Source organism: Drosophila arizonae, chromosome 2 (assembly GCF_054131065.1).
Source record: "Drosophila arizonae isolate 15081-1271.41 chromosome 2, UAZ_ARI_1.0, whole genome shotgun sequence".
Lineage (NCBI taxonomy): Eukaryota > Metazoa > Arthropoda > Insecta > Diptera > Drosophilidae > Drosophila > Drosophila arizonae.
Genome location: NC_142922.1, coordinates 16,708,621 through 16,736,608, shown reverse-complemented (window position 1 = coordinate 16,736,608; position 27,988 = coordinate 16,708,621). Strand labels below are relative to the sequence as shown.

The window sequence follows — 27,988 nt, the reverse complement described above, 5'->3', positions numbered from 1 at the left end:
AATTTAAGACCATATGTTTTTGGCAAGTGCATTAGAAGCTCCCTAAACTTATTCTAGAAGGAAACTAAAATGATAGTACCTAAAGAAAGGTTACTGACAGCATTCCTTATTAACCAAAAGAAGGCCATAAATGAGAATACGAAAGCATATAAGCGTCAGTGGTGCCGTGTGTCGGAATGATCAGAAAATAAATCAAATGAAGTAAATGCAACAGCATTAAAATCCTGTTGCATATCTGTGAATTGCTGGCAACTGAATAAGTGTCAACTATAGTAAATGTAGTATATAATTTTAACGAAAATTAACTGTTGCAGACAAATAAAATTTCTTATTGCTAGTCAACACGCGGGAAGCACAAGTCCAAGCAAATTTCTAATCACTTGTTCGAGTTACCTGGATTTTTGAACATGTAAGTCTTTTGCAATACATTGAATAATATAGCCTACTTTGTCGGCAACTCTCTCTATAATTAGATTAGTCAAAATGCTTCCCCAAAAACTCGAAAATCCAAAATAAGTCTACATCCCAGAAAAATAAAACTAATTATTTTTGAAATGCAGCAAGGGAATATTTTATATATATTTTCTTTCTTTCATATTTTCAAGCAAACTTCTAACAAAGCTATATAATTTATATTTTTTCGGCAACGAGTATTTTTGTTTTCTTCTTAAACTTTTTGGCTCAATACATATTTAATTCTGTTGTCATCAAAGGATTCTTTCCGAGTATATATTTTTAAGATTATTTAGGTACAGTGAAAGTTTAGCCATGAAAAATAAATTTTTTTTTTAACAAACAAAAAATGTTACTTGGATTTAAAATAACTTTTCGATTGAGAGTAAAATTAAAAATGATTTGTAAAATATGAAAATTTACAATATTTTGCAAAAATTCTTTAAAACAGATTTTTTTTTTTTAAGAATTGGTCTGGAGATTCTTTTAACAATCAATTTTTCTTTAAACGCAGAAGTTATTTGCTTTAGCGATCATCCACTGTACCATGTATAATTATTGTGCTCTTATTTGGGTGAGTTTTTCTATTCACTCTTGACCGGCACATAGGTGAAAACAATGGTCGAGTGAGGTGAGACCTTCAGCTCATTGAGGTCGACCTTGCTCGAGTACAATATGTTGGTGGCATTGCCTTCGTTGAAGTTCTCGCTGAAATAGGAGACGGTCATCTTCTCGGGCAGATTGTTAACGGCGGTAAAGTTGCTCAACTGCGGCGAATCGGTGGGATTAAAGATGACAAAGTAGCCGGGACTGCCAGACTTGATTCTGTAAAAGAGCATAGGATTAGAAAAGAATTTTGATAGGGGGAAAACATGAAAAGTAAAATTCTCTGACAGAACATATATAACAAGTAACATATTGAAAGTAATTGAAGAATATGTGAATTACAATATCATATGAATTTTATAAATTATTACTAATATTTAGTAAGCTTTCATGATTAATCATTAAACTAAATTGATTGTTTATGGAATTGAAATTAAAATTTGAATGGAATATATATTACGAATATACCTTTGCCTTTATGGGTAAGCATGAAGAGTTGAGGATAAGTTAGGTTAGCTTAAAGAATTCACTTCCATATACATAGTTATCTCTTGAGCTTCGACTTACCTGGAGTAGGCAATTAGCTGATTGGCCTCGAAGATGTTAAGCTCGCCATGCATGTATGAGGGCGAAAGACGCATCTGTTGGATTTGACTGTAGGTCTCCTCTTTGACATTCACATACTCAATGGAGTCCACAGGCACGACGGGCACGCCCGGCAGCAGGGACATGAAGAGTGCCAGTGCAGACGGATGCGACGTGGTGTCCACGTAGACATCGCCAAAGTTCCACTGCAGCCAACTGGTGTTGCCCGTGTCCATGAGAGTTTGTTGTAGCTGCTGTTGCAGTTTCTTGTTTGTCTTCGAGGAGCTGAGTGTTCGTACGAATTCTCCGTACATGGGCAAGTCTATGCCCAAAGCACCGCCCGATTGGCTCAGCACGTACGCTTCAGGACGTATAATATCCTCGGCCACCGAAAGGAATGCATCCGCAGAGACGTTCTTTACCATGCCCAAATAGTCGTAGAGCACATCGCCCAAACCATTCTGGAATGTGGTCTGTGTGTGGGTGTAGAAGCCATAGTCCACCATATTTAGTTGGGTGGTTGTGTGCGAGATCTCCTCATCGGCCAGATTATCGTTGACCAGATAAAACTTGGTGTTCTTCAAGCGGAAGCCATGCACTCCCAGTCCAAGTAGATGTCGTAGCACATCTCCAAACTCTTTGCGCACTAGCGTAGAATTCATCTTCAGATCGTAATGGCCCTCTTCGAACTGTGACAGCACATAGCTGTTATCTTGCTTTATCCAGGCGCTGGAGTTGCCGCCCACCTTCTTCCAGTTGTTAGGCAGCTCACTGCCAGCGTCTACCCACACAAATGCAGCCCGACTATCTGCATTGGCCAGCGCATCGATGAACAGCTGAGAGTTGTTGTTGACATAGTTGGGTGTGAGATCGAGCACGACCTTCACGTCGCTGGACTTGTAGAAATCAACGAGTTGCTTGATTTGTGCCTCCACATCTGCTTTCTTCACGTCGTAGGTCTGCGCAGCGGGCAGCTCGTAAATGGCACCCGAAGCGAACAGTTTCTGGGCGGCTTGCAAGTCCTGGGGCTTGGCATCAGCCACGCTGCCAAACTTGGCGTGCAGTCCGCGCTTGTACCAGGGCAAGGGTTCTGGTGCCGCACACTTGGGTGCACCTATTATGATCATAATGGCGCCCACGAGCATGCCCACCCAGATGACCCAGAAGCTCACAAAGAATATCCAACGCAAACGCACCCAGAAAGGATCATTGGCATACTTCATTAGCTCCTCCTTGCTCATGCCAGTGAAAGCCTGTGCAAAATAAAAGAGACAGATAGAGGGTTAGTTTCATAATCGTCATGCTGGCACTCTCACACACACTTACCGGCTTGCCGTTCAGATTGCCTATGTCGATCTTTGCGTCGCCATTCTGTTGATCGCCCTTTATGAATTTGACCTCGTCGCGACGCTCCGTAAGTTTCTCATCGGCTGTGCCGGCGCCTAACATCTCCTCATCGGCGCCATCGGCCGCAAAGTTCTCTTCCTTTACCATCTCGACTGACAAAGCAGCTGATTGAAGCAAATAACGCAGAGCGTCTATCAATTAACATCAATTCAGCTTGTATAGATGTGTGCGTATACGTGTGTGAGCTTCAATTTATTAAAGCGTCGCGTGTTTTTTCTCTAAGCAGACCTGAAATGCCATTTTGGCTTTTTTTTTATTAAGCCCAATCCATTTTATTCAGCTTTCATAGAATATTAAGTGGAGCAAGCCAGTTTGAACTTTTTATACCTCAAATTGGCCACCAAAAAATGCTACGTTTTGCTTTTCTACTGTGCCCTACACTATATCAAATATATTAGGCAAGCCGCTCAGCCAATTTCCACCCCTAGAATTGACTCTCGAAAATGCGCATCGCTGTTCTATGATCTACACATGCAATTTCGTATATTTCGAGGTTAGGGCTATGCTGCACACTCGGTAATGAATTTTATTTAAAAATTTCACGCATATTCTAAAAATAAAAATTGTATTTACTTCTATATATCTTCAAGTTCTGTATTAGTTAATTGACTCCCTTTAATTATACTCAATAAAATTTATGAACACGTTGCTGACGTCACTCGGTTTACCCATTAATGAATTTGAAGCTGTGGTTTTCCCTACTCCGTAACGGAAAATCAATATTTGCACTATATTAACGCATTTTTGCTAAGACACACACGCACGTACACACATCTACTTTTCTCTTTAAGTGCTGAAATTTTCAACTTATGTTACATCAGCCTTCGAGGCGTGTCGGCTAGCTTTAAACAATAGCTTCAAATTTCATATACATATACCTTGTTCAATGTTCTGGCTATGTGCTGGCAACTTTTCTTCTTTAATTGCTTTGTAGACTTCCGTAGATTCAAGTGATGCTTCCTGATTTTGTGCGACGACTGTGCGAGTTTATTGCAAATAAAAGTTTTCAATGAGCACGGTCTCTTGACACTGTTATTTAACATAACAGAACAAATGTGACATTAGCAGTGAGCATCTTTTAACAGTGATGCCACGGTTTTTGTTCTGTTAAGTTATGTGTCATAAACCAGTAGAATGCATATAATTAAATGAATAATTGTTGTTTTTGTGCCCACTTACCAGCAACAGTGACGGGTAGCGTCACCGAGCTCTGTAATGAAAATATTGTTAGATAATGCTGCTAGTAGGAGGAGTAAATCTGTTAAGTGCACAGACCACCGTACTCGCAAAGTGGCAACGCCAACTAATTGCGCGCACAATTCAAAAGAATACGGTAGCATAAGTTTATTTTTATATTTTGCCACGTTGCTCACCTTGCTAGCAGTTCCAATATGTTTAAGCCGCGAAAACAAATTCATTTTGTAATATATATAGTATAATAATAAGTGAAAGTGAATACTATATTATATAAATAAAAGCACAAAAACTATTTAATGAGAAAAGAAAAAATATAAACATTAAATATAAAAACATAAAATAATTTCTATAATTTCAATAAATTTAACGATTCAAATTAAACAATGCAGAACACTCTTTTGTAAAATATATAGGTATTTCAAAAGTTTCTTTTCTTTTTTTTAATTCTTTTGTGTTCATTTTGTTCTTTACTTTTTCCGACTTTACTAACCATTCGCACGCGAATCTCAATCAAAACTGAAACAGCAATTGCGATGGATGCTCAAACAACTCTCGACTCCAATTAACTGACTTGTCGCAATGTTGTTGCTTTCGCTGTTGCTGTAGCCGTTGCTGTTTTTGCTGCTGCTGCTGCTGCTGCTGGTGGTGGCGGTGCTGCCGTTGCAGCAGCCACATTTGATTTAATAATAATATCCCCACATCCAACGTCGAACGCACGTTTAAATTACAATTTATATAGCTGCGCCAGTTGCCGTCCACAAGCTACCTGGTCCCCCAATGGAGCGCAATGAAGTTGCAGCGGATCTTGCCTGAGAATGTGTTCGAATGGCCAATGCTACTCGACCGTTCGGCTGCTGACTTGTTATACCCTACAAATGTCTGAGTTATTAACGACATTCGCCTGACAATTTATAAAAAAAGTTTACGTGAATGAAAATGTAAACATATAAGACGATAAATGAAGTACATTAGCTTATATTTATTTTTTTATAATTATAATTATTGTGAATATATTTTATGTTTTATAATCATATGATATTATAATATATATATATATATTCTTTATGCGATACAGATATTTTTTTAAGCCCTCAACATAATTTGTGGTGGAATTTATAGAAACCTTTGTTATATATAAGAACTTGTAAAGTCTATGTAGGTCTGTTAGGGTATTCACTATTCGATATACACATTTTCATCAATCATGCTTGCTTCTTTTGTGCGCATTCTGGGTAGGGCTGTGCGCAAAAAAAAAAAAAAAGAAAAGAAAAACATTTGCACCCGTTGGCGCATTCCATGCCCAAAAAGCGAGCAGACAGAAAATGAATAGAGTTTGAACGACGCTTTCAAGTTCGAACTCGTTGACCTTTTGGCATGCATGGTCAAAGACATTGGATTAACGTGAAAACGCACCTCCACAACAGTTGCAGCTCGAATTAGAACTGCGCTACTACTAATTGATCAATTTGCTGGCATTTTGCGACATGCAAAGCCCATTCCAAATGAAGCTCATTTAAAAACAAAGCCTCGATTGCAGGCTATATAAATGTGGCTGACAGCTGCCATCGATCGCAAGTTCAATGGCAATCCATGTGGGACGTCAGTTGCTGTGCGCGGCACTTATTTTGCTGCTGCAGATGTGCATTAGCTGCGAGGCGCGGCCAAAGGTAAACATTTAATATATATTCCATGTGCAACTCAATGCGAGCCTTTACGAAATACAGGCTATGCCAGGGAATGATGGAGATGGCATCAACAATGGCGAGGACGAAGACGACGACTCCTCCTCAGAGGAGACCGTTGAGGACTCGAACGAGGGTCGCAGGCGTCGCCGTCGCGAGGCCAACGAACGTGCTGTCATACCGGGCCTGCCCGATCCCGCAACGATCATTAAGATCGCTCAGCTCTTCCAATCGGTGGGTGAACAGATTGTGCCCATTATCCTAGAGGCTCTGCTGCCCGTTAACGATGCGACCGCAGAGCGAACAGCTCGGGACTTGCAGTTCATGACGAAGCCCCAGCGCACTCTCGCTCTCAATTCAGAGGCACTGCAGCCGCAAGCTGTCTAAATTGTACGACTAACAACTTGTTTGGCTCGATAGCATTAAAGATGACGAAATGAAAGAAGTGTGCGTGTTTCAAACTCGATTTTTTACTTTGCTAAAAATATGTTGTATATTCATTATTGGTGATAGTATTGGTTTGGCTTGCATCGAATATCGACTCGCATTTTGGTATATTTTAATGAGAAGACTAGGCACTTTTTACTGCGTTTTTCTTTATTTTCTTTTTTGTATATATTCGAATGTCGTTTTGAATTCTTCTTTTGTCTTTTGTTTATTTCTGCGGGCTCACACTTAACCCACTTTTGTTGGCTTTAGCCTGATTCTGATTGTCCAGTTAGCTCTGACTTGGAAAAAATGGAATTTAACCATTATTATTATTATTGTATTACTACTGCTTTATAGCTTCAGCTAAAACAAAGTCCAAAAATGTTAGTTGATTTTTAACTAGCCCTATGTAATGGGCTTTTAATATTTTTCTGTGATTATGAACAACTGTCTTCTTTTTTTTTTTTTTTTAAATTGTATATATCTAAAAAAATTTTATTTTTAGAAAACGTCTATAAATATGCAGCATTATTATCTCTTATAGTTGCTTTATCCGCAGTAAATTCTGTCAATATTATATAGCGCTATCCGCATTTCGAGCTTGTATGTTCTCACGATAGAGGGCGAAGTTAAAAACAAGTTTTTACAGTCAACATATGCATGCGTAATAAAAAATTGTATTTGTTAAAATTATTGCATATTCTGGAATCATTTTTTAGACGTTTAAAACTCACTTTCTATCGAATTGAATACTTAATTACTCCAATGTGCTGTCACTTTTCTTTATAAATATCAAAATCAAAACAAGTTTTCCCTTTTATTTGAAAGGAATACAATATAAGGTCTTTCTTTATGCCGATATGAAAAAAACTTAATTTATTATTTTTGAAGAAAAATTATTGACATTAGAAGGAGAATTGCATTATGTTGGCTGACATAGTCTAGACGGTAATGGACACAAAATTTTCTATCGGCTTGCAATTTTGTTTCCCGACTCCAAGAAGTTTTGGGATGTTGTCTAAGGCTTTCGACAAGGGCTTATCGCAAAACAAATAGGAAGATATCATAACGTAGATGTCGGGCAGCTTTTTGACGGCAAAAGGGTACTTGGCTAAGAGCTCCCTTATTTGCTTCGCAATCGCTTTGATAACGTCTAGATACAAAAAGTTCCACTTAAAAATCAGTTCGCAGTTCGAGAAGGCCAGTAGGCGATCACATTTTATAATTTGACTGTTTGATGGTTTGTTGACCGCGGTCCCCGCCTGAGCATGGAGCAACAGGCACAGCACCACAACTATTATCATTCGCTGTCAATTATAAGGAATAATTGATTTCTATTATTTGTCTTCAATCACAGCTAGATATCACAGATCTTACCATCTTTCCTGAATGTCTCGAGTGTTATGTAGCCTTTGTGAAGATCACCATCATAGAAGTCGAATTTTACTTTACCATAACCAATTGAATGTTATGGTATTTTGCTCTGCTGATTAGTTCAAGTTCTCTGAGGAATATTTGTTCTCTTTAGCTGTACGAAAATGTATATTATATATATATTTATATATCTACGGCTCTCTAAATTTGCATTGTCTATAATAATTTATTCATATTTCAAGATACAGTCCAAAAGTATGCAACACTATGAATCTGTCGGCAGTATGCTGCTGAAAGATTACAGAGTTTCTCTTTCTTAACACTAGAGGGCGTTGATACATGGGAATTATTAGTTGACTCAGTCGGATTGTTTGGTTTTCGAGTATATTTAAATGTATAGATAAATAGAGACATATGTATATCTACAGCTATGATAAAGGTATATGATGATAATATGAGTCTCAAATTCCACTATGGACATATTTCAGATATACATATGACACGTTGAAAATGTTACCTAAGATTCTTAATTAATAGACGTCCGTGCTCTCCAATGGGTCAGCTTGGTAAGGCCCTCCCACGTTAATTCTATTTCGTTCTCTGGCGCCTTTTGTGTGGGCTGGTGGCTTGCTCGTGTGCAATAAGATCTTTGCAAGCAACCAGCTGACAGCTTGCAACAGACAACTTGCAACTGGCAACTGCAACTGGCAGCAGCAGCAGCAGCAGCAAAAACAGCGACAACAACAACAATAACGATTCTGTCTTAAGTGAATTGTTGTGTTGACAAAGCAGAGCAAAGTAAAGAGAGCTAAAGTAAAAGTTAATATGCTCGCCACGATGGCTGGGCCCGGGCTGTGGGGCACTCAAGTATTTAAACATTTGCCTGGCTGTAATTTGAGCTGCATGCTTGAGCATTGCGAGCGTCTATTCATATGGCTGGCTGTCTGACTGCGGCTGTCTGGCTGTCTAGGACGCAGTCACATCCTGTGCGTGCGCCATGCCAGACTCTTGTTATTTGTATCTTTAAGATACTTTTGCTGTCCCCCGTTTATTTATTGTACAAAGCAATTTCGTGACTTCGTTGTTTATTTTCAGTCTTTCACATTTCGTTTGACTTGCCCGTTCGACACACATAATGGATGTGCACATATGCAGCACCTGCCCCTTCCCCTAGCTCACCTGATCTAACCCGAGGTCTCAGGTCATACCTACCTGCGCGCAAATGAACTAAGTAACTTGTGAATGCAGTTCGCTCAAAATGGCTAAGCAAATATGCCAAGACAAACTCCTCTTCGCCACGTTCAGTATTTTTGGCTGAGTTCTCTACTAATTTGTGTTCAGTGCTTGGCTCTTTCGAGTGCCAACTGGCAGGAGTTTTCCTTCTTCCATCCCTATCGCTCACGTGCAGCGAAACCCGGCTAAGATAACACAGATCGCATCATTGGCAACGGCAACGGCAACGGCAAATACATAAACATAAGCTGAGCAAGTGAACATGAAAGAAGAAATAATAAAATAACAATAAAAAACAAGAGTGCTTTACTGCAAAATGACCAACAGCTATATACCCTGTAAATTGCATGAAACACTTCTTGAATATATTGTCCTTTTTAGAGACTATCTCTCTCACTCTCTCTCTCTCTCTCCCTCCAACTTATATCGTTATACTTTCAATTACAGTTTGCTGTATGCACATATATGCCTCATTTAGTCAATATTTACTGGGAAACGAAAAAGAAGCAAGTAAGAAAACTTCGCACCAATGCTCACGAGTGTTTTCTTTATAAACAGAAAACTTAATGATGTTGATTTAGTAGAACAGCCAACTGCTCGCCTTGCCCCCTTCACACCTCGCGCTGCCTATTTGCGCTTTATGGAACCTCAGACACATTTTCATAATATGTATGGCACAATATGTTTCACTCGCCGTGCTCAACACTTTAAAAGTTTTTGGCTCAGTCTGCCCCCTTGGTGCCAGGTTCGCGTCCCATCCCAGTCCCAGTCCCAGTCCCAGGCCCAGGCACGGTGCCTGTGCCAGTGTCAGACAGTCGCAGTCGTTTTTCTCGCGTTGGCTCGTCAGTCAACATGATTTGCAAGTTATACAAATTCATTCAGCCGTCGACGAAGGCCAAGACTAAGACCAAGACCAAGACCGAAAGACCAAGACCCAGGGACCACGACTTGGGCCGAGTTCTGGCCCGCATGTCTGCTTCATTAACACCTCTTTAGGGCTCTGGCTACGCTTCTTGTGCTTCAGCGCTCTACAATCCAGGGGCTATGTGTATTTTGGTACCACCTAAGAGACATCTGACGAATCAGTATAATATTTTATAAATATTTAAATTAAGTCTGGGTTGTATTTCTCCCAAGGTAATTACAGCAATAATTTGAGTTTCGTATAGGTTAGATTATTTTTAATCAGATCATCAGACAACTGCTTCAAAAAAGAATACGAAAATTATTTTGTAGGATTTTAGCATTCTAAGTGAATCAATCAATCGATCTCACATGTAGAATATTATATTATATATATTATTTTATTATTCTAATATAAACAGACTTTTAGTTAGTCAATCTCAGTCAGTCCATCCGAGCTCTAGTTGAGTAGATAATCATATTATTATTGTTATTTTTGTTTATCTATAATTCAGTTGTATTCTGCTTATCGGACAGTTAGTCAATCATAATATTTACATAAATAAATCAAGCAGTGAGCTAGAGCTCTTATTTTTAATAATAGAAAATTGATTCCATTTTGTTCAAGTGTATTAAAGTGCATGCGTTGGTCGTTATCACATTTCCTTCGTCAACTTTACAATGTCTTGTGAATTTTGAAGAGTCGAGGTGTAAATTGCTTTGTCGTTTTCTGTATTTGGTAAAGTTCGCCCGTCTGTCAACGACTGCCATACACACACGCACACATATATATGTATATACGTACATATATAGAAACCCAGACACTCAATCGCACTCACAATTAGTTAGGCTGCACTAAAATGATGATTAGAAGTCGTTTCAGAAGTTTGTGTAGCATAAAAATAAAAGAGCCAAGAAAAGTAATTTATGTGAGGCGGGCTAAATCGAAATTCCTCTGAGGCCACTGGGCGAGGAGACAAACTGTGCTAATTAGATTGCCGATAGTATTGGCAGGATATGAAGCCAGGAGGCGTAGGCTGTGAGAAATTGATGCAATGCGTGAGATTATGCGAGTTGGGCTGGCTGCGAAAACTCGATTCAATTCACAGCTGTCGAGGCCAATGTAATGCAAAATGCCTAGAGGTATTAGAAGGAAAACAAAGAGAACTTCTATGTGTGGTAAAGAAAACCTGCCAAAAGAATCAAATAAAGCGAAAGAGAGAGAGAGAGAGAGAGAAGCTACTTGAGAGCAGGCAAGTTGAGCAACTACTTTGGCTGCGAGTTGCCTTCGGGCCGACAGGCACGTCCTTCTTCACCCAGTGATGTGAGCGGCTTGGAAACAATTTGTTCTTGAATAGCAAACCACAGCCCAGTTTTCCACATAGCACCACCCGCATTCTCCAGCCACTCGTGTGCAGCCCCTAAAGAAATTCCATCAGCTGCATTTTGCAGCTTAAAAAGCTTTTTGTGTGCCAGGAAGTTTCGCAACCTTTTGTTGACTGCTGGCCATGGGCGGGTGTGGGGCGTGGCAAGCCGTGCAACTGACATTAGTCGTGCAATAAGTAGACAGCCCTCAGTGACACATGTTTCCATGTGGCACCAGCCACAGTCACAGTCATACTCACAGCAAGGCAGCCAAAAGCCCCGGCCCAAGCCCTGCACCAAGATCCTACTGCTAGAAGTCCGTGCCTGTCTGCATTTGGCTGCTAAACTTTTTGCTTGCCATGCAAGACACGTTGACAAAAGACGACAACAACAACAGCAGCAGCAGCAGCAGTAACAACAACAACAACAACAACAACAGAAGTCGACCATGTTCGCCAGCCAACATAGACATAGACGAATTTATGCTAATCAGTTGAGATGCCTGCCTGCCTGACTGGCTGGCTGACTGGCTGACTGGCTGCCTGCCTCGCAGCACGAGGGTCGCACCGTAACACTTCAAACTTGAATATTTAATTTGAGCATTTCTTGTGAAATTTGAAATCCTTGTAAACGCTGCATTTTTTCTCATTTAAATAACTCTGTGATCTCCCAGATAAGTAGCTGAAGCTTGTTTTGAAAGGGAAACATGTCTCAGCGAGCAATAGTAATTACTGTAGAAGATGAAATACCCTAGAAAAGGGAGTAGATTGTAGCTCCACGAGACGAATAGGTAGATACTTTCATAAGACTAAAATCTTAGATAAGGTTTTGTAACACTGACAGCTAATCACATAAATAACTCTTTATACGAGGAAGTCAGCGCAGAACTGTTTTAAGCTCGCCCATTCCTATTAGATAGTGAAATAATAGGAAGTATGAGCAGGCGATGCCGAAAGAGGTGGAAAAGGAATAACTGCAATAAGAGGTGAATGATGAGCAGTTGGAAGAGCAAGCAAAGAACCTAAAATAATCCAATTCTTGATCAAGTCATGCATTTGCAGTTATATAATATGCAGTTAGATATATGAAGTATCAGTTATAGAATTATATAAGACCACGTATACATACGTATCTACATCGATATTTATTCCATGTGCATTAGCAAAAGAAAATAAAAGAAAATTTCACAAATGCCTCCCGCAGCGGACATAAAAATATATATTTAATTACCAGCCATCAGGCATCAGGCCTCACATGCAGCAGAAGTCTTATGGCATTAGATGATTGTTTATTTGGTGGCCCTCTTTTTCGTATGTGGGTCGATTGTGCTCATGTTCGATGGCAAATTTTAATGAGGCAAGGATTTGGGCATTTTGGGCCGTGTGTGCGTGCTCTGGCAACTTGGGTTGGCGAAGGAATAGTTGCCTGGCAGCAATAGATGAAATCCTCACTTCACGCACCAATTAAGTTCAATTTTCGTTGGAATAGAAGAAGAACGCGGCGAGCATATATTTGGGCAGCAGAATGGGACTTTGACTGGGCCTGGGATTGAAATTGACATCATTTGCCGTTAAAGAGGCGGCATTTTGCGACGAGGGTTGCGCTCACAATTACGCCAACGTGTGTGCGCCGAGTCGGATGCGAATTCGTATCGGATTCAAAAGATTGGGAGCTGCGTTCGCCTTTGCTGTCGGGCATGGGAAATGGGCTCAAGTGGCAGCAGGCGGCATTATAAGCACATTAAATTCTAAAGGCGCCGTCGAAGCATGCCTGAAATGCTGACGATTTTGTTCTGGCACAGCGCAAGTGCTTTTTATTATGCGATGTTTGAAATTTGCGCATGTACTCTCGTATTATTATTGAATATCATTACCGAAATCCCAACAACATGAACAGCAGCAGCAGTTGCGCATTGCACGTGAGGGTGACTCGAAACAGCTGAAAACAACTAGCTGGGGGTCGCTTTATGAACTGCTTGCTGCACTCTTTTCGAGGAAACTCCAAAGTCAAAGTCGAGCAAAGACACGAGAAAGATAATAATAAAGAAAATACAGCTATTTATGAAAATGCGAGGACTCAAGACTCTATCTCTTATCTAAGAAACACTCCAGGTCTAAAGACGCTAAAGATATAAATTTCACTGTGAAATTTCTTTAAATTGTATTCTCGAATATTATATATATGTACATATATTTTAGGTGTTTTCTCAAATTTTACATTTGAAATAACCAAAGCCTCTTATTTAAATATCGCATATTTATATTCGAAATATTTTTGTCAATGTCAGCTAATAGTTTATCGTGGCATTAAAATCTTTGAATCAACAAGAAATGACATAAAAAGAATTTTATAGATATATCCAATATACCTACTTTTCAGTTCTATATAAAACCTCTATTTTATTGTAATCTCTACTCATGTATTATTTTGTGTTTTTATGACTATAAAAAATCAAACCCGACTTCATTCACCCTTCAGTCACATTGCTAGTCAGCATTCGCAAGTAACTCCAGTTAGGGTATACGCTCACTAAACTTAACTCAACTGGGCACATTATCAGCGCCCCAAAGCCAGCAATTTTGCTGCGTTTAGTGGTTTAATTTTTATGTTGCAATTTTTATGGCATTTGGTCGGGAGACTCACTCTGAAGACTTCTGTCCCCACATGCTGTTTGGACGCTTGATGGTGGTGCCTGGTGGCTGATGGCTGTTGGCTGATGGTTTGGTTGCTTTTTAAGTGCGCCTTGGCACAATGTGGTTTGTTATATTTTTATGGGCTTCTGGGGCTACGTTTTATGTTTCATCTTTTGAGTGCGCGTTGTTTGTTGTTTGCTTCTCGAACTGTTGAGTTCGTGAGTCTAAAGAAGCTTCTCTTTATTTAATTCACAGAATGCACAAGTACTTGGCCCTTTGTCATTTCTCTGTGCACTTAACTCAATTTCTGCGTTTGCCACATTTACTAGAAAACGGTTTGCGTTGGCTCATTAAAAGCCATGTATATTGCACCGTATCCGGTTAAGGACTTGAAGGGAACAAATTAAGAAAACTCTCATGGGGGAAGACCGCCTAGGAAGTCCCTGCCCTTAACCCCGTTCGATTTTTGCGTTTACTAAGAGCCCACTCACTGTCCCGAATACATAGTAACAAAACTACCCTGACTTCCCTACTAGAGCACCGTCTTGCGATAAATCTTAATTAAAAGCAGCTGAAAATTTAAGCACAACTCAATTGTTATTCTTAGAATACATATATGTATGTACTCGACTCTCTTGAATATTTGAAATTTGACATGGGATCGAAGTTTGACATGCCTTCCAAGTGTATTCAATTCGTATATTTTTGTTTTCAATTCGGCAGACATGACGGAAAATATTAAATTAAATTATTCACAATATGTTTTAAAATTGGGTTGCTATCTAAATAAATGCCTATTCTGAAATCATTTCTGCTTCGCCTTTTTCGGCAATATATAGGTATGTATGTAAAAGTTGGTAAACATGACTACCATAAGGGAGCCCATGGCTAGAACGGCAGCTATGGCCATAAGCGGAACATCACAGTTGGGCTGCATCAAGGTGTATACGCTGTGCAACATTACCGTGAAAAACTGAATCATTTGAAGAATGGTGATGTACTGCTTCCAGGTGGGATTCTGACTGACCGTCCGCTTCTGGGACGATATGTAGTAGTAGCTGTACATCACAGCATGTACGAAGACATTGAATGTGCCCATGATCGTGAAATGTCCACCATATCCATTGAATCGTATTCCAGCATAGACGGCCACCACCATGATTGAGTGGTGCAACAAATGCAGCATAGTGATCTGTCTGTAGTTCTTGCGCAGCACCATGAAGACGGTGTCCATCAGATCGAGTATCTTGTTCAGATAGTACGCATAGCTCACAGCTTGTTCAAAAGGCTTGACCGGATGATCCATTGGCAGTACCATTATGCAGCTCAGCTTATACGGTTTCAGTACAAGAAGCACGTAGGAAATCTTCGAAAATAAAATGAATCTTTATGCATTTTCATCAACGTGACTCGAGTTAACTGGACTAACAAATATGAATAATGCGCCATTGTAAACGATCTGTATCAGATTGTAAACCTTAAGGACTTTGTTCAGATCGTACGGCTGTCGATGCTCCATGAACTGGCGCCCCACTTTGAGCACAAAGAGCAGATAAGCCGCCACTATGAGTATTGCAGGCCAAGGTCCAACGGCCAGGGGCAGCTCTAAGGGATCCGCAGGTGGTCTATTGAATACCTCAAACATCTTGATGCTTATTCGTAGCTGCGACTACTTTATACTTTGCGTATGTTCGATGGACGAGTTGTTTTGCGACTGTTTCAAAATAAAAGTGATTTTCATTTATATTTCCTTCATGATATATATATGCACATCAGCTTTGTTTGCATGTGTCAAATGTTGTTAATAGCCAGTTAATGCGGACTCGTATACCCTGCGAATCCAATATTTAAAACAAAAAACATAATTTAAAACATAAATTTTTGTAATAGACCCATACATAATGTAATCCTTGAGCAACTCTAAAACCTGAGCCGTTCCAGTAATATCCCTTTCCTTTCCTTCCAGATTTCGCATTCATGCTCTCGATATTCCCATCCTGCATTCCTTCCTTGGGAAGTAGGAGCCTCCTTATGTGTGTGAGTTCAGGGTGTCACATAGTCGGGCACTCGAACCCATTTACTTATTTCATTATACTATTCGCCACATGGTATATTTTCTCTGGCAAAAATGCATATTCTAAGACTAATGCATGTGGACATAAGGGGTTCAATACTAAGACTTGCATTATCATATACAATTTAAATTTATGCCAAGCTCAATTGGAAACTTAAATACCGTCGAACATTAAATACTCTTTTCAGACTGTTTATACATGTATATATCATAAGCAGTTTATAAGACTGCTCCCATGTTAGAGTGAGAGAAAGCATGACTTCTAAATTGACATACACCAAACTTGTAAATTGCATATTTTGGATGGGTCTCTTCACTGAGATATGAAAAGCAAGTGTTGCCAATCGAATCCAAGAGCACAGTTAAATTATAAATGCGAAAATACCTTAATTATATGCAATTGTTTACAAGTACGCGTGCTCAAATCATTAAAGCATTTGGTTATTTAACCGCTTTGAATCACAAGGAAATGTTATTTTTTACGTAACCTATTCAGAAAGGCAAATAAGCATATCATTTCTGAAACTATATTCTGAAATTTTATTCTATTCTAGTCTGACTTCACTGGTTTCCTTTTCTTGGGCAATATGTAAGCGTGTATGTAGAAATTGGTAAACATAGAGAACATCACTATTGACATGGAGAACGTCATATAGATTAGTGGACGCGATGTGTCACACTTTGGCTGCATCAGTGTCCAAACGCTGTGCCCACATATAATAACGAACTGTAGCATCTGCAGTATAGTGATGTACTGCTTCCACCAGATTAGCTCCTTTTTAGTCGAGCTCTGGGCCGCGGCGTAGTAGTAGCTGTACATGATAACGTGCACGAAGACATTCAGAACTCCCATTACTAGAAGATGACCCCCAAAGCCGATGAACCTGATTATGAAGTATCCCGTGATGGGCATATACAGATGATGAACCAGATGCAGAATCGTGATCTGCTTGTTATTCTTGCGCAACACTATGAACACGGTGTCCAGCAAGTCGATGTACTTGTTGACATAGTACGCATAGCATATCATACGATCCAACTTCTTGTCTGGATGATCCAAAGGCACAACTCGCATGCAACGTAGGTTATAGTTCTTATATACAATTAAGTAACTAACTACCTGTAACGGCTTCCGTTCTTGTAAACTGTTTTTCTTTCAAGTTCCCATATATCAGACTTACCGTTACGAATAGAGAGGCATTGTACAAGATCTGTATGAGATTGTAGGCCTTAAGTACAGAGCGCAGATCATAGGCTTTTCGCTGTTCCATAAACTTACGTCCCTTCAGTACAAAGATCAGATAAGATGATACTATGGCCACCATCGGCCATGGACTGGTCGCGAGAAAGAGTCCCGAGGGATCGACATGGGGTCTATTAAATATCTCCAACATATTAATTTATACTACTGACTGGGGAGCTTTAATAAATATTTGTATACAAAGTCTACAGTAAAATTAAAAAAAATTCAACTGTATTCAATCTAACATATCAATTAAAAAATCAAAGTTGAAAAGAAAAACGTTTTGTTTACAAACAGTCAGTCGTTTCGTCTTACGATTGCTCTGTTTTCTTAGTTAATCTATACCCAGGTATGGGCAACTAGCATCACGTTGATTGTCTTGCTGTGGAAGCTCATTAGTACGAACCGAAACATCTGCATAATTGTAATGTACTGCTTCCTCAAGACGAAATCACACGACATTAAAAATTACAACTATAACAAGATATCCTCCACATCCAAGTAATCGTATCAGTATATGTCCCATCGCTGTCATAAAAGTATGATGAATCAGATGACGAAGCGTACTCTTCATGATTTCTTCATGAGATCAAAGAAGATTGTCGCCATCATATCAAGTATCACACAGTATGCATATGAAAAGTATCGTTCTAAAATCCTCTATTCGTTGTCTAATGGTAGAGGCGTCCGGCAGCTGCAGTCGTAGTGCTCTGTCGTGAGTAGAGTGTACAAACAACGACCAGAGGACACGTTCAGTATATGAATATTTTTTTAATCTACTTGATGCAATTACCAGCGCAAAAATCAGCTTCTTTTACTTAACTTGAATGGCATTCTAGACTTTCCTCAGCACTCGGCCCAGCTTCAGCATGAAATAGGCCAATAATATAGTCAAAAGGGGCTGAGGGCCTGTGCTCAAAGGCAGCAGATTGTGTTCCACATAAGCTCTATCGAATATACTCATCATATTATCCCCAACTAGACAGTCTGTATTTCCGTATTTCATCTTCGAAAACTGATGCAAATTTCAATTTTTATTATATGAAACCTCTACTAAAGCCTTAACAAGCAGCTAAAAGACTTTGCACTCATCTTAAATACATATTCAAATTTATGAGGCGTGTAGAGTTGAATAAGCGTTGACATTTAACCTGGTTAAAGAGGCTAACGTTCCACCTTTTAATTTAGTTAAAAATAAAATAAAACGGAAATATTGTTCATTGCATAAGATTTTTTTATGGCAATAGTTAACGAGTTTAATTAATTAAGCCATTTTATTTATGCCCAAGTCGATTCTATTGACATTTTTATAAAGGATATCCAGTGACAAAATATGTTTAATCATAAAATATGAAGTTTCGGGTTTGATAACTGAAAAATTCACTGCGGAAGATAAAACCCCATTAATAAGTTCCTAATAATATGAAGCTACCTAAGATGCGGTTTATGGGAAGGTTTTGCGGGCAAACATTGAATGATGTCTGCAGTTTTCTTAGCACTTTCCAGCATTCTCCCATTGCTCTGCGTACTTGAATGAATAGCTAATTAGCTGGGCGCATAATGAAAAAGTGCCCAATCATGATTTTTGCATAATTTTCAAAAAGCTTCTTTCAGGGCTTCACTCCAGCTGCTGGTCGCCTGGCCACAATGCAAAGCCTTTCAACCCCAAAAATATGAAAAACAAAAAAAGCTAGCAGGAATGTTGGCTCTGGCCATACTCGACTGCATAATACTCGTTCCGCAGTGGATGTATTTAAAAACTCTTTTTTTTGGCTCTGCCACCTTTTGGTAGATCCAGTCGAATATATGTAGCTGACGAAATGATTTATATTCATAGGGACAGACCGACAGCCAGACGGAAATTGCACACAACGCATATACTCTTTTCACTCTGTGCGTTGGTATAAAAACTTGAATGAAAGTGCCTCGCTTTTGATAAGCGAAGCGGCCTGCCTTTATCCTGGTAAAGTCCTTTGTGCGGCTCATCTTCTGGCTGTCTATCAGAGCGACGTGGCATTATTATTATTAATGGGCATCTGGATTGGAATATGTAGTTGAATTTGGATTCGGTTTCGGTATATTGGACGAGCTATAGAATTTTCCAAAAATTAATTTATGACACGCTGCACATTTACCATTTGCCCACACTGAATACGTGCTATGATTATTATCAGTCTTTTCTTTCTCTACTCCCCTCTTCAACACACCCGCTGTCCCTTCCGAACTGTATGTACGTATTATTTTTAATCCATTAAACAAATGCCATGTTACGGGCCCGCCTGTTGTGTCTGTACCTATGTCTGTGTGTGAGAGTCTCTCTGTGTGTGTGCGTTATCAGTAAATGGGCAGAAGGGTCTTTGATTTGGCTGCCAGCACACAATGTGCCCGGCTCTAAGAACTAGAGCCGTGTGCTCTGCTTTCAGGGTAGAAAGTAACGCCTCCATTGTGAATTAGTTATGAGCACTGAGAGAAAAAAATGCACATTCTACTGAAACGTTTTCAAAATTAAATACGAGTATGTTGTTAAAATTAATATAAATATATACATATTTTTTAACACAGATGTAAAAGAACGGAATTTAATTTTTAATCGTAATCGATTTTCTTAGTAGAGATCTAGGAGATAGATAAATATTTTAGTTTATCAATAAATTAAATAAATGTATTTTACTGATTTTTATTATTTAATAGTTTTTTGTAAAAATAATTTAGGATTTGTGTAGTCGGAAGTGAAAATGTGTTTTATATTTAATGTAGCACTCACGACTACTAATATGAATATTTCTTTAAGTGTATCTGCCTGTCATGCAATCAGTCCATTTTGCTCTGTTCGATATGCTTAAGGCGAGACATTGTGTGTTCACGCTGAGTTATCAAGCATAAAGAAATTTATCTGAGGCCGAAAGCAAGAGAAACCAATTTAATGGCATTGAATGTAATCATTAATATCTCAGCAGATATATAATGGGCAACTGGGTAGGGACTGAGTCGTGTCGATCAATTCTTAGATTTTCTATTCGATTTGTTTCAATTTTCTGTGTGGGATGCATTCCAATTGTCGCCCTGGTATTGGCTTTCATAACTCGATGATGATGGCGGTGATGATGATGTTGTTGTTGCTGCTATTCACTGGACAGTGATTTAGCCATCAAAGCCAGTTGGACATCGGTCCTTAAAGCTCACTCGCTGCCATTCACACGGCTCACTCGGCTCACTCAGCTCAATGAGCAGAGAGCTCTTAAAATAAGTACGAACACAGGGTGCCAATCTCCCCGCAAAACTCGGTATATGTTGGCCTAAAACAAAAGCGCTAATGCAGAAACAAAAATAAATGTCGACAATGCAAGGCCCCGACATATCCTATAGCTAGGGATCATTGAACTGGAATACCAGATAATAAAATAAAAAACACTGAAAAATTTACAGCTTTTATTATGTCCGTGAATTTGTAAATGCACAGAGTTTCTAGTTCAAAGTTCAGATAATAAAAAATAAAATAGAATTTTTTTTAATTTATTCAAGTAAATTTATAAAATTGTGATCTCTTTTTTCAGAGAACTGTTACAAACCTTTTTATAAATTCGTACTACCCAATTCGTTCCTCTTTAGAGGGCACAGAAGGCGAACAAAGCAATTTACTGGAATTACAAGAGCGTCTCTAATTGTTAAGTAAGCATAATGTGTGTAACATATGGTCAAGAGAGTTGCCTGTATAAACGCTGACTCCGATGCTGGCGCTGGCTGAGTCCCTTGGCCCTAATGCGGCCATGATGCTGTGGAGGAGAGCGCAGAGGGGTGGGGGGAGTGCTATTTCCAGTGGGGCTCTCTGTATGGCAAATTACAGCGAATATGACAAAGAGCGCATCTGTGGGCAAATGTGTGAGAGTTCGCAGAAGCGGTGAGCGCTAATAAATTGGCAAAAATGTTGATGCTTAAAAAAACGAATGGAATAAAAAACTCTAGCATAGAATGTGCTGTGCTCATTTGGGAAACGGGACAGAGGGATTGCTGCATTCAGCATTTACAATGAAACAAAATTGTACACAAAAAATATGTGAAACTAAGTGTGCTTTTAGTCTAGCATCGAATCTGGTCTGTTATGATTTCTAGACTCGTTTTCAGTCAGTAAATACGGAAACTTTATATTGATTAGCTAAAAACTTGATCCAGGTATTTCTATGAAATATTTATTTTATTTTATATACTTAGAATATAAGAAGGGAAATTTAATTAGGGAGCTCCAATGACTCATAAAATGTTCGAATTGATTATTAATTAGGGCATTGCTGTACTTTTAATGAAATTTCAGCTTTAAGTCCAGGCTTTCACTTAAATTTCTAAATGTTGCTTTTCTTGCTTATTTTAGAGGAACTGAAAACCTGTTTGCTACAATGTCGAATAAAAAGGATCGGAGTAATCCCGACTCATCTGAAGATACCGCAAAGAACTCGGGAAGTAGCCATAGTCCAGCGAGCCATAAACGCAACGTACGCCGCTCGCATTGGCGCTACACCGTGCCCATTAGCCCGTATGGTTGGTATCGTGTCTTGGTCTTCAGCCAGTACAGCGGCTACACCGTGCAGCAGGTGATGGAAAAACTTCGTGAGGCTGTGGCGCCACGAAAGCTCAAGTATTACTATTTACACGAAGGCGGGGAACATGATGTGGAGCGGGACAAGCGTGCGGCGTTCACCTTCTATGTGGATAGCTACAAGCTGGCCGCAGAGCTGCAGCTGCGTGGACACCAGCCGCCAGTTGTGGGTCTGCGCGTCAACGATCGACCGCCCATGATCGAAGTGGACGAGGCGTACAAGTGGAAGCTGCGAAAGGTGATAATGTCCCGCTACGATGCGAAGAAGCGCTGCTTGAATCTGTGTCGCTTCTATGCGGATGACCAGTGGAAGGGCGAGTTCTGTGCCCTGCAGCAGTTCGAGTGCTTCGAGGCGACCATTGACATCATGGAGCAGGAGTTTCCGCAGCTGCGTCGCCTGCTGCTGGACAACAATCATATGTGCCATTTGGGTGGCTTTCGTGGCGTAGATCAGCGACTGCCACGCCTACACTCGATCTCGCTGCAGCACAACGAGCTGAAGACGCTGCGCGAGCTGCGCGTCTTTCAGCGCCTGCATCTCACCGAGCTCTCGCTCAAGCGGAATCTGCTGCCCCGCAACTATGAGCAACAGGTCCTCGTCATGTTTCCGTCCCTGTGCATGCTCAACGGCCGATGCGTGAGGCGCAGCCCCTCGGTACCCACAGTCAACCTCTGCGACAACGAAAGCGATCTGGATAGTACTCATAATACCGATAGCGACGTGGAGCTAGTCTCCGTCACCGAGGTCAAGCCAATTGTCCTGCCTGAACCACGCGTCACGTTTCTGGCTTCACACACGCTGCCAAAGCCGATGGGCGTCAGGAAGTTCGTGCGCCGATATATAAAGGCGTTCGATGGCGGTGACAGGATCACAAGCCTGGAACGATTCTATCAAAAGCATGTGCTGGTCTCCCTAACACTGGCTAAGGAACACGCCATGCTGGGCACATGGTAAGTGAAGCCAGCAAAGAGTCCTAGTTTAGTTTTCCGATTTCCAAGTTTCTTTTATCTCCTCCACAGGACCGCGCCCTACGCTATCTATAGCCGTCAGCTGCTGGCCTGCCGGGAAGCTACGCTCCATATGTTTGCGGCCTGGCCAACAACAGTGCATTTGCCTGGAACGATGACCATGGACTTGACCCTAGTGCAGCCGCTCATGCTGTGCGTCTCCATTACGGGCAGCTTTGAGGAGAATGGCTCGGCCAACCATCGGCGCCATTATATGCGAAGCTTTGTGCTGACCAGAAAGGACGACACGGCCGACTTTCGCATAGCCAATGAGCTCATCTATCTCAGTCGTGTTGGCCGCGGCGAACGGCAGCCGCCCGTTCTCACTCCTCTTCAAAGCAATCTGGCTTCCTTGATGTCGGCGGAGACGCAACTCAAGTTGCGCTGGAGCAGCAGATTCTTGAGAGATACGAATTGGGACTATCAGCAGGCTATGCTGGCATTCCAGACACTCCTACGCCGCTGCCAGATACCCGAAAACGCATTCAGGTGCGATGCAAAGAGCGAGCCGAATCTGTGACGGCAGCCGCAAGCCGTATACCCGATGGGCCCGCAGGGAAATTGAAAATTCCACTGATTATGCTGATTAAATTTTGTTTTTAACTGGATGTAAGGGCATCAACTGTGCCTTGGCTACGCCAATAAGGATGTTCCTCCCTCCTTGAATAATAATTTCATTATTTATTTGCTCAATTTGATCACTGATATGTGGAAGACAGCCAAAGTTTCTTACAACTGGTAAGATTGTGAATGCAATTGTTGTTATTAATAAATAATTTTAATTTATACAGTTATGTCCGATCTACCTAAATAGCGGAATACAGAGAAATAGTAGATAAGAATATCATATGATGATATTCTAGAATATTGAACTGTCATTAACATTCAATATATTAGCAGAATTTTGAAAGTATTTATAAATATATACATGCCTCTAATGAAACACAAATATATGTATACATATGTATTACATATATAGAGTTTGCTAATATTTTGCTTGAATTTATTTATTAAATTTCAGTTAATTAAACAAATTTCCCGTTAATCTTAAACTTTGATTTAGTAAGAGCATTTGCGCTTCGGTCTACCCTGTGCTCCTGTTAGCTACCTCTCCGCCCCCGCTTACTGCCTTGCCAGCGCCGAGGCAGAAGTCAAACTCGAACCCTCGACGTTGGGCATTTAACTTGTCGTTAGGGTGAATTTATAAGCAGCGCTTTACGAACTGCTGCCGTTGGGATGGGCTCTGGGTCGGTCGGTCGCTCTGTAGGTTGGTTGCTTACTTGGTTTGTTGGTTGGTTGGTTGGCTGGTTGGCCGGGCGTCAGGCATTCGACGCAACTTTCCGTAACACCACGTCGCTGTTCCCCAGCGCTCAGCCTCAGCCTGGCCACGCTTTATTATCTGCCCCCTTTTATTTTGTTGGTTTGTTTGATGGCCCTGTCTCTCTCTCTCCCTGCCTCTTTCTATCTTTCGTGCCCCTGCTCAGACGTCGCGACGTTGACTGCATTTCATTGAGCGTAATTCCGTTGCTAATGATTTTTGGCACACGTAGCGCTACTTTCGAAATTAATGCGCTATAAAACAACAACAGCAACAACAACAAAGGCGAACTTCAGCGACACTGAGAAATGGGCGCTCGGTGGATAGGAAATTGCCTTGCCAGGCGTCGGCTAAGGCAGCGCCGGTCGTCAGGGCGGGGTGGAGTGGGGTGTGGTTGGGTGAATTTAATGAAACTTTCAGTTCGAATTGTTTTTCACAGCTGGACGATGTGCGAGAGAGAGAGTGAGAGAGAGAGAGCGAAACAGGGAGGGAAACAGCAGAGATCAGGAAGTGCGCCACGTTTTCCATGGCCACTGATAAGAGAGTTTTTACCTCACATGTGCGTGCGTGTGTGTGTGTGGTTGTGCGTGCGTATGTTTGCGGTTTCGCTTTTCCTCAGCCTCTTGCCTTGCATAAATTTCCATACTAATTCGAACAACCCATGGCTGATTATCAGCCTCGTCGCCATCATCGTCGTCGCCGTCGTCGTCGTCATTTGCGTTGTCATCCTCGTCATTCTCATCGTTTGACTGTAGTTTATATTGTTTTTATACCCTGAACCCATTGAAAATGGGAAATCAGGGTATAATGGTTTTGTTAAAAGTATGTAACAGGCAGAAGGAGGCGTGGCAGACCCCACAAAGTATATATATTCTTGATCAGGGCGACGAGCTGAGTCGATTTGGCCCTGTCCGTCTGTCTGTCCGTCCGTCCGTCCGTCCGTCCGTCCGTCCGTCCGTCCGTCCGTCCGTCCGTCCGTCCGTATGTATGAACGCGTCGATTTCAGAAGATATAAGAGCTAGAGACTTCAAATTTTTTTTAAATGTTCGTAATTACAGCGCGCATATCAAGTTTATCATTAAAAATCGATAACTCATTCCGATCTTTTTTTATCGATAAAAAACCTTATCGAAAACCAGTTATAAAATTATATCTTCTACACCCTTATTGCTAGAGTCTCCAAATTTTTAATGTATGCTTATATGCAATTTATACAATTTCGGTTTTTGTTAAAATTTACCCCCCACCCTTAAATTCACCTCCTCACCCTCACTTTTGTAAAAATCGTATTTCAAATACTAGAGACTTGGGCTTTGGAATATACACACATATTCACCATATGATTACGCTCTAAAAGTTTCATTAAGATCGTATGTCTACAAAAGAAATTATTTAACAAATAAATTCTCATAATATTGCCCACACTGCAGCGCAGCCCAAGCGCAGTCGCTGCTTACTGCGCAGTTAGCAGAGCGCAGGCTTATGCGTGCGTGTGGATGCATGTGTATGTATGTGTGCATAAAAGAAGTGCAGAATGATTAGAATATCAGCTTGGAGGGTTCAGGGTATCTCCTAGTCGAGCAGTCTCGACTGGAGCTTTCTTACTTGTTTATTTTATTTTCGCCTGCCTGTTTCAGAATAATCTAAATCGGCATTATTTATGCATTCAGCTCGCATTCGGCACGCAGACGCCGCATGTCGAGCACTCTGAATCCCTGAAAACCCCCTCCAGACACTCTCCCAATATGGTTTCGCATTTAAATGCAGCCCAAAAAGCAAGCGAAAAAAATAAACGAAGAGTGAGAGAGAAATATACAAACAAACCAAACACAAATCCATATTAATTTTGATATACGGCTCTTTGAAGCGCATATGTAAAATAAAACGGGTCAATTTGATGCCCAACTTTCATTTGGATTTCGTTTCGAGCTTTCGACTTGATTGCGGACTGCAAATATGCATATGTCAGAGTTGTCAGATGTTACCCTAAAATCTGCTCTAATTAAACTATCTCTCTTGTAGTATTTAAATTGAAACGGAAAATTTATTTTTCCTAAAAAGAAAATTTTCCTTTTCCATTTCTCTGATAATATTTCTATCGCATACATTAATCTTTTTAATATGTGAAAATACTCCTATGTACATATATGAAATATATTGAATCTTTAAACTAGTCTCTGCTTTAAGCAATTATAATTGAAGTTGTTTTAGATAGAACTTTAGAACTTTACCTAATCGAAGCGTGTTCTATGGATGCAAAGTATAAAGAACTTAAGTTTGCTCTAAAATTACCTACATTAATCTTGATTTGTCTACGTCTTTCATCAAGGTACTTTTTGTAAAAACAACTCATATCTTCTGTTAATTATCAAGATTAGGCTTGGCATTTACGTTTTTTATGAACCCATAGATCATATAAATAATATATGAACTATATCAGATTACCACACATGTCATATAAGTTCCTGCATGTTTTTAAGTTATGCTAAGCAAGCTCTTTTATGTTTTTCAAGTTATCTTGATCCAGCTCAGTTACTGCCAGCTGCTCAGCAATCTTAGCCGACTCACTCCATATTATGTCATAACTGTGGCCCAATAAAAATTCGAAATGAATCCCTCTGTCTAATAGAGTATTCATTCTTTGGCTTAGCTCTGTCATGTGCAGCTCTTTAATATCCCCTGGCATATTAGCTAGTAAAATGCTTGACACCATCGTTAAAACTAAGCCCCATGCAGTGCCCAGTGGCAGCCGCCAAGACCATTTGCTCTCCCACGAGCGCCATAAAACACGCCGCAGACACAGACGTCGCTCTAATATGATGTGTGGAACAGAACAGAACAGAACAGAAAAGAACAGATCGTTAATTAGTTACTTTAATATGAAATGATAAAAAACAACGGCAATAAATGTGACCCAAGTCAATGGGGTTGGCTGTGTGTGTGAGTGTGCCACATGGAGTATAATACAGCGCGACGCCAACTAAAGCAACAAAACTTATCACAATCCATTTATCAGCGACAATTAATGGCTGCCTTAAGTGCAGGGTATATTATAGGGTATACAGGGTGTGTACATACGTGCTCGCAGTGACAAACAAACGAAATGAGAGGCAATTTAAGTGAGGTCAGGCCAAGAACTGAATTTCCGAAAATAAAATACAGCTGTAAACATAATTAGAATTAAAGTTAATATTTATTTAGGTTTATTTTAAATGTGCTTCAATCTCTTCACATCTCCAAAAAGTGTATGTCCACGGCATGATGGTCAACATCGACAGGAGGATGCAGCTGCAGGAATTTCACATAGGCCAGGAACGTGGTCCAGCACATGCTGAAAAAGGAGGTGAAAACTACCTGATTTCTGGCCGGAACAAAGGCAAAGTTAACTGTTTGCACGCAGGGCCAATAAATAATGCCGACCTTGTAGGCATCCAGGAACTTATCGCTAACCTGCACAGAGAGAGAGAGAGGTAGACATCAAGATAGTGCGTTTATGGGCGTGGCATAATTTTAAGTGCCAGCGCACAAAATTGTTATAATGTGACAGTGGAGAGGAAATTTTTGCAAACAAAACAAAAAAAATTTTATTTACGAGCAAAGTTGGTGTATTTGAATGTGTGTGTATGGGCGAGGCATTTTGTTAATGTTGTTAATTAAAAAAGCCTTTTGGCATTTCACATTTTCACTTTTGGCCACATTTGCTGCCGTCGGCCATTGGGAAACTTGTGAAAATGATATTTATTTTTGGCCCAGCCAAAAGTCAACAACAAAGAAAACAAGTAAGAAAGCTCCAGTCGAGACTGCTCGACTAGGAGATACCCTGAACCCTCCAAGCTGATATTCTAATCATTCTGCACTTCTTTTATGCACACATACATACACATGCA

The 27,988-nt window shown here is 40.3% G+C and overlaps 6 protein-coding genes across 14 annotated transcripts in view; 2 read left to right on the top strand and 4 right to left on the bottom strand.

Annotated features, from left to right (window-relative positions):
* The first annotated feature begins 2 nt into the window (after nucleotides 1–2).
* nxf4 (nuclear export factor 4) lies at nucleotides 3–23,577 on the top strand. Of its 3 annotated transcripts, XM_089462154.1 has the most exons (4): nucleotides 3–409; nucleotides 20,739–20,853; nucleotides 21,551–22,726; nucleotides 22,796–23,476. In XM_089462154.1, the coding sequence occupies exons 3-4, from the start codon at nucleotides 21,576–21,578 to the stop codon at nucleotides 23,301–23,303; spliced, it is 1,659 nt and encodes a 552-aa protein (XP_089318280.1). In that variant the 5' UTR covers nucleotides 3–409; nucleotides 20,739–20,853; nucleotides 21,551–21,575; the 3' UTR covers nucleotides 23,304–23,476. The 3 variants fall into 3 exon arrangements, with proteins under 3 accessions (XP_089318280.1, XP_017855794.1, XP_089318279.1); XM_018000305.2 differs by lacking the exon at nucleotides 20,739–20,853; XM_089462153.1 differs by lacking the exons at nucleotides 3–409; nucleotides 20,739–20,853 and adding an exon at nucleotides 21,224–21,354 and having other exon boundaries at nucleotides 22,796–23,577.
* CD98hc (CD98 heavy chain) lies at nucleotides 544–4,099 on the bottom strand. 3 transcript variants are annotated; one of them, XM_089462152.1, is made up of 4 exons: nucleotides 3,930–4,099; nucleotides 2,971–3,182; nucleotides 1,627–2,897; nucleotides 544–1,278 (listed from the first exon to the last, which is right to left on the bottom strand). In XM_089462152.1, the coding sequence occupies exons 2-4, from the start codon at nucleotides 3,136–3,138 to the stop codon at nucleotides 1,038–1,040; spliced, it is 1,680 nt and encodes a 559-aa protein (XP_089318278.1). In that variant the 5' UTR covers nucleotides 3,139–3,182; nucleotides 3,930–4,099; the 3' UTR covers nucleotides 544–1,037. The 3 variants fall into 3 exon arrangements, 2 of the variants coding, with proteins under 2 accessions (XP_089318278.1, XP_089318277.1); XM_089462151.1 differs by having other exon boundaries at nucleotides 2,971–3,155; nucleotides 3,930–4,098; XR_016268560.1 differs by lacking the exon at nucleotides 3,930–4,099 and having other exon boundaries at nucleotides 1,140–1,278; nucleotides 1,528–2,897.
* Nucleotides 5,758–6,375, top strand: Os-C (antennal-specific protein Os-C). Its single transcript, XM_018000310.2, has 2 exons — nucleotides 5,758–5,915; nucleotides 5,973–6,375. The coding sequence occupies exons 1-2, from the start codon at nucleotides 5,829–5,831 to the stop codon at nucleotides 6,315–6,317; spliced, it is 432 nt and encodes a 143-aa protein (XP_017855799.1). The 5' UTR covers nucleotides 5,758–5,828; the 3' UTR covers nucleotides 6,318–6,375.
* On the bottom strand, nucleotides 14,462–15,611 carry LOC108608759 (very long chain fatty acid elongase F-like). The gene is made up of 2 exons (XM_018000308.2): nucleotides 15,297–15,611; nucleotides 14,462–15,233 (listed from the first exon to the last, which is right to left on the bottom strand). The coding sequence occupies exons 1-2, from the start codon at nucleotides 15,510–15,512 to the stop codon at nucleotides 14,673–14,675; spliced, it is 777 nt and encodes a 258-aa protein (XP_017855797.1). The 5' UTR covers nucleotides 15,513–15,611; the 3' UTR covers nucleotides 14,462–14,672.
* On the bottom strand, nucleotides 16,458–17,492 carry LOC108608758 (very long chain fatty acid elongase F-like). The gene is made up of 2 exons (XM_018000307.2): nucleotides 17,123–17,492; nucleotides 16,458–17,061 (listed from the first exon to the last, which is right to left on the bottom strand). The coding sequence occupies exons 1-2, from the start codon at nucleotides 17,333–17,335 to the stop codon at nucleotides 16,492–16,494; spliced, it is 783 nt and encodes a 260-aa protein (XP_017855796.1). The 5' UTR covers nucleotides 17,336–17,492; the 3' UTR covers nucleotides 16,458–16,491.
* A 3,698-nt stretch (nucleotides 23,578–27,275) lies between the features above and the next one.
* The window catches only part of plh (pasang lhamu), a 69,916-nt gene continuing 69,203 nt past the window's right edge, over nucleotides 27,276–27,988 (bottom strand). For all 5 annotated transcript variants that reach the window (XM_089462156.1, XM_089462159.1, XM_089462158.1 and 2 more), the window contains exon 4: nucleotides 27,276–27,551. In XM_089462156.1, the coding sequence (XP_089318282.1) occupies nucleotides 27,330–27,551 (222 nt within the window). In that variant the 3' untranslated portion in view covers nucleotides 27,276–27,329. The remainder of the gene's footprint in view (nucleotides 27,552–27,988) is intronic.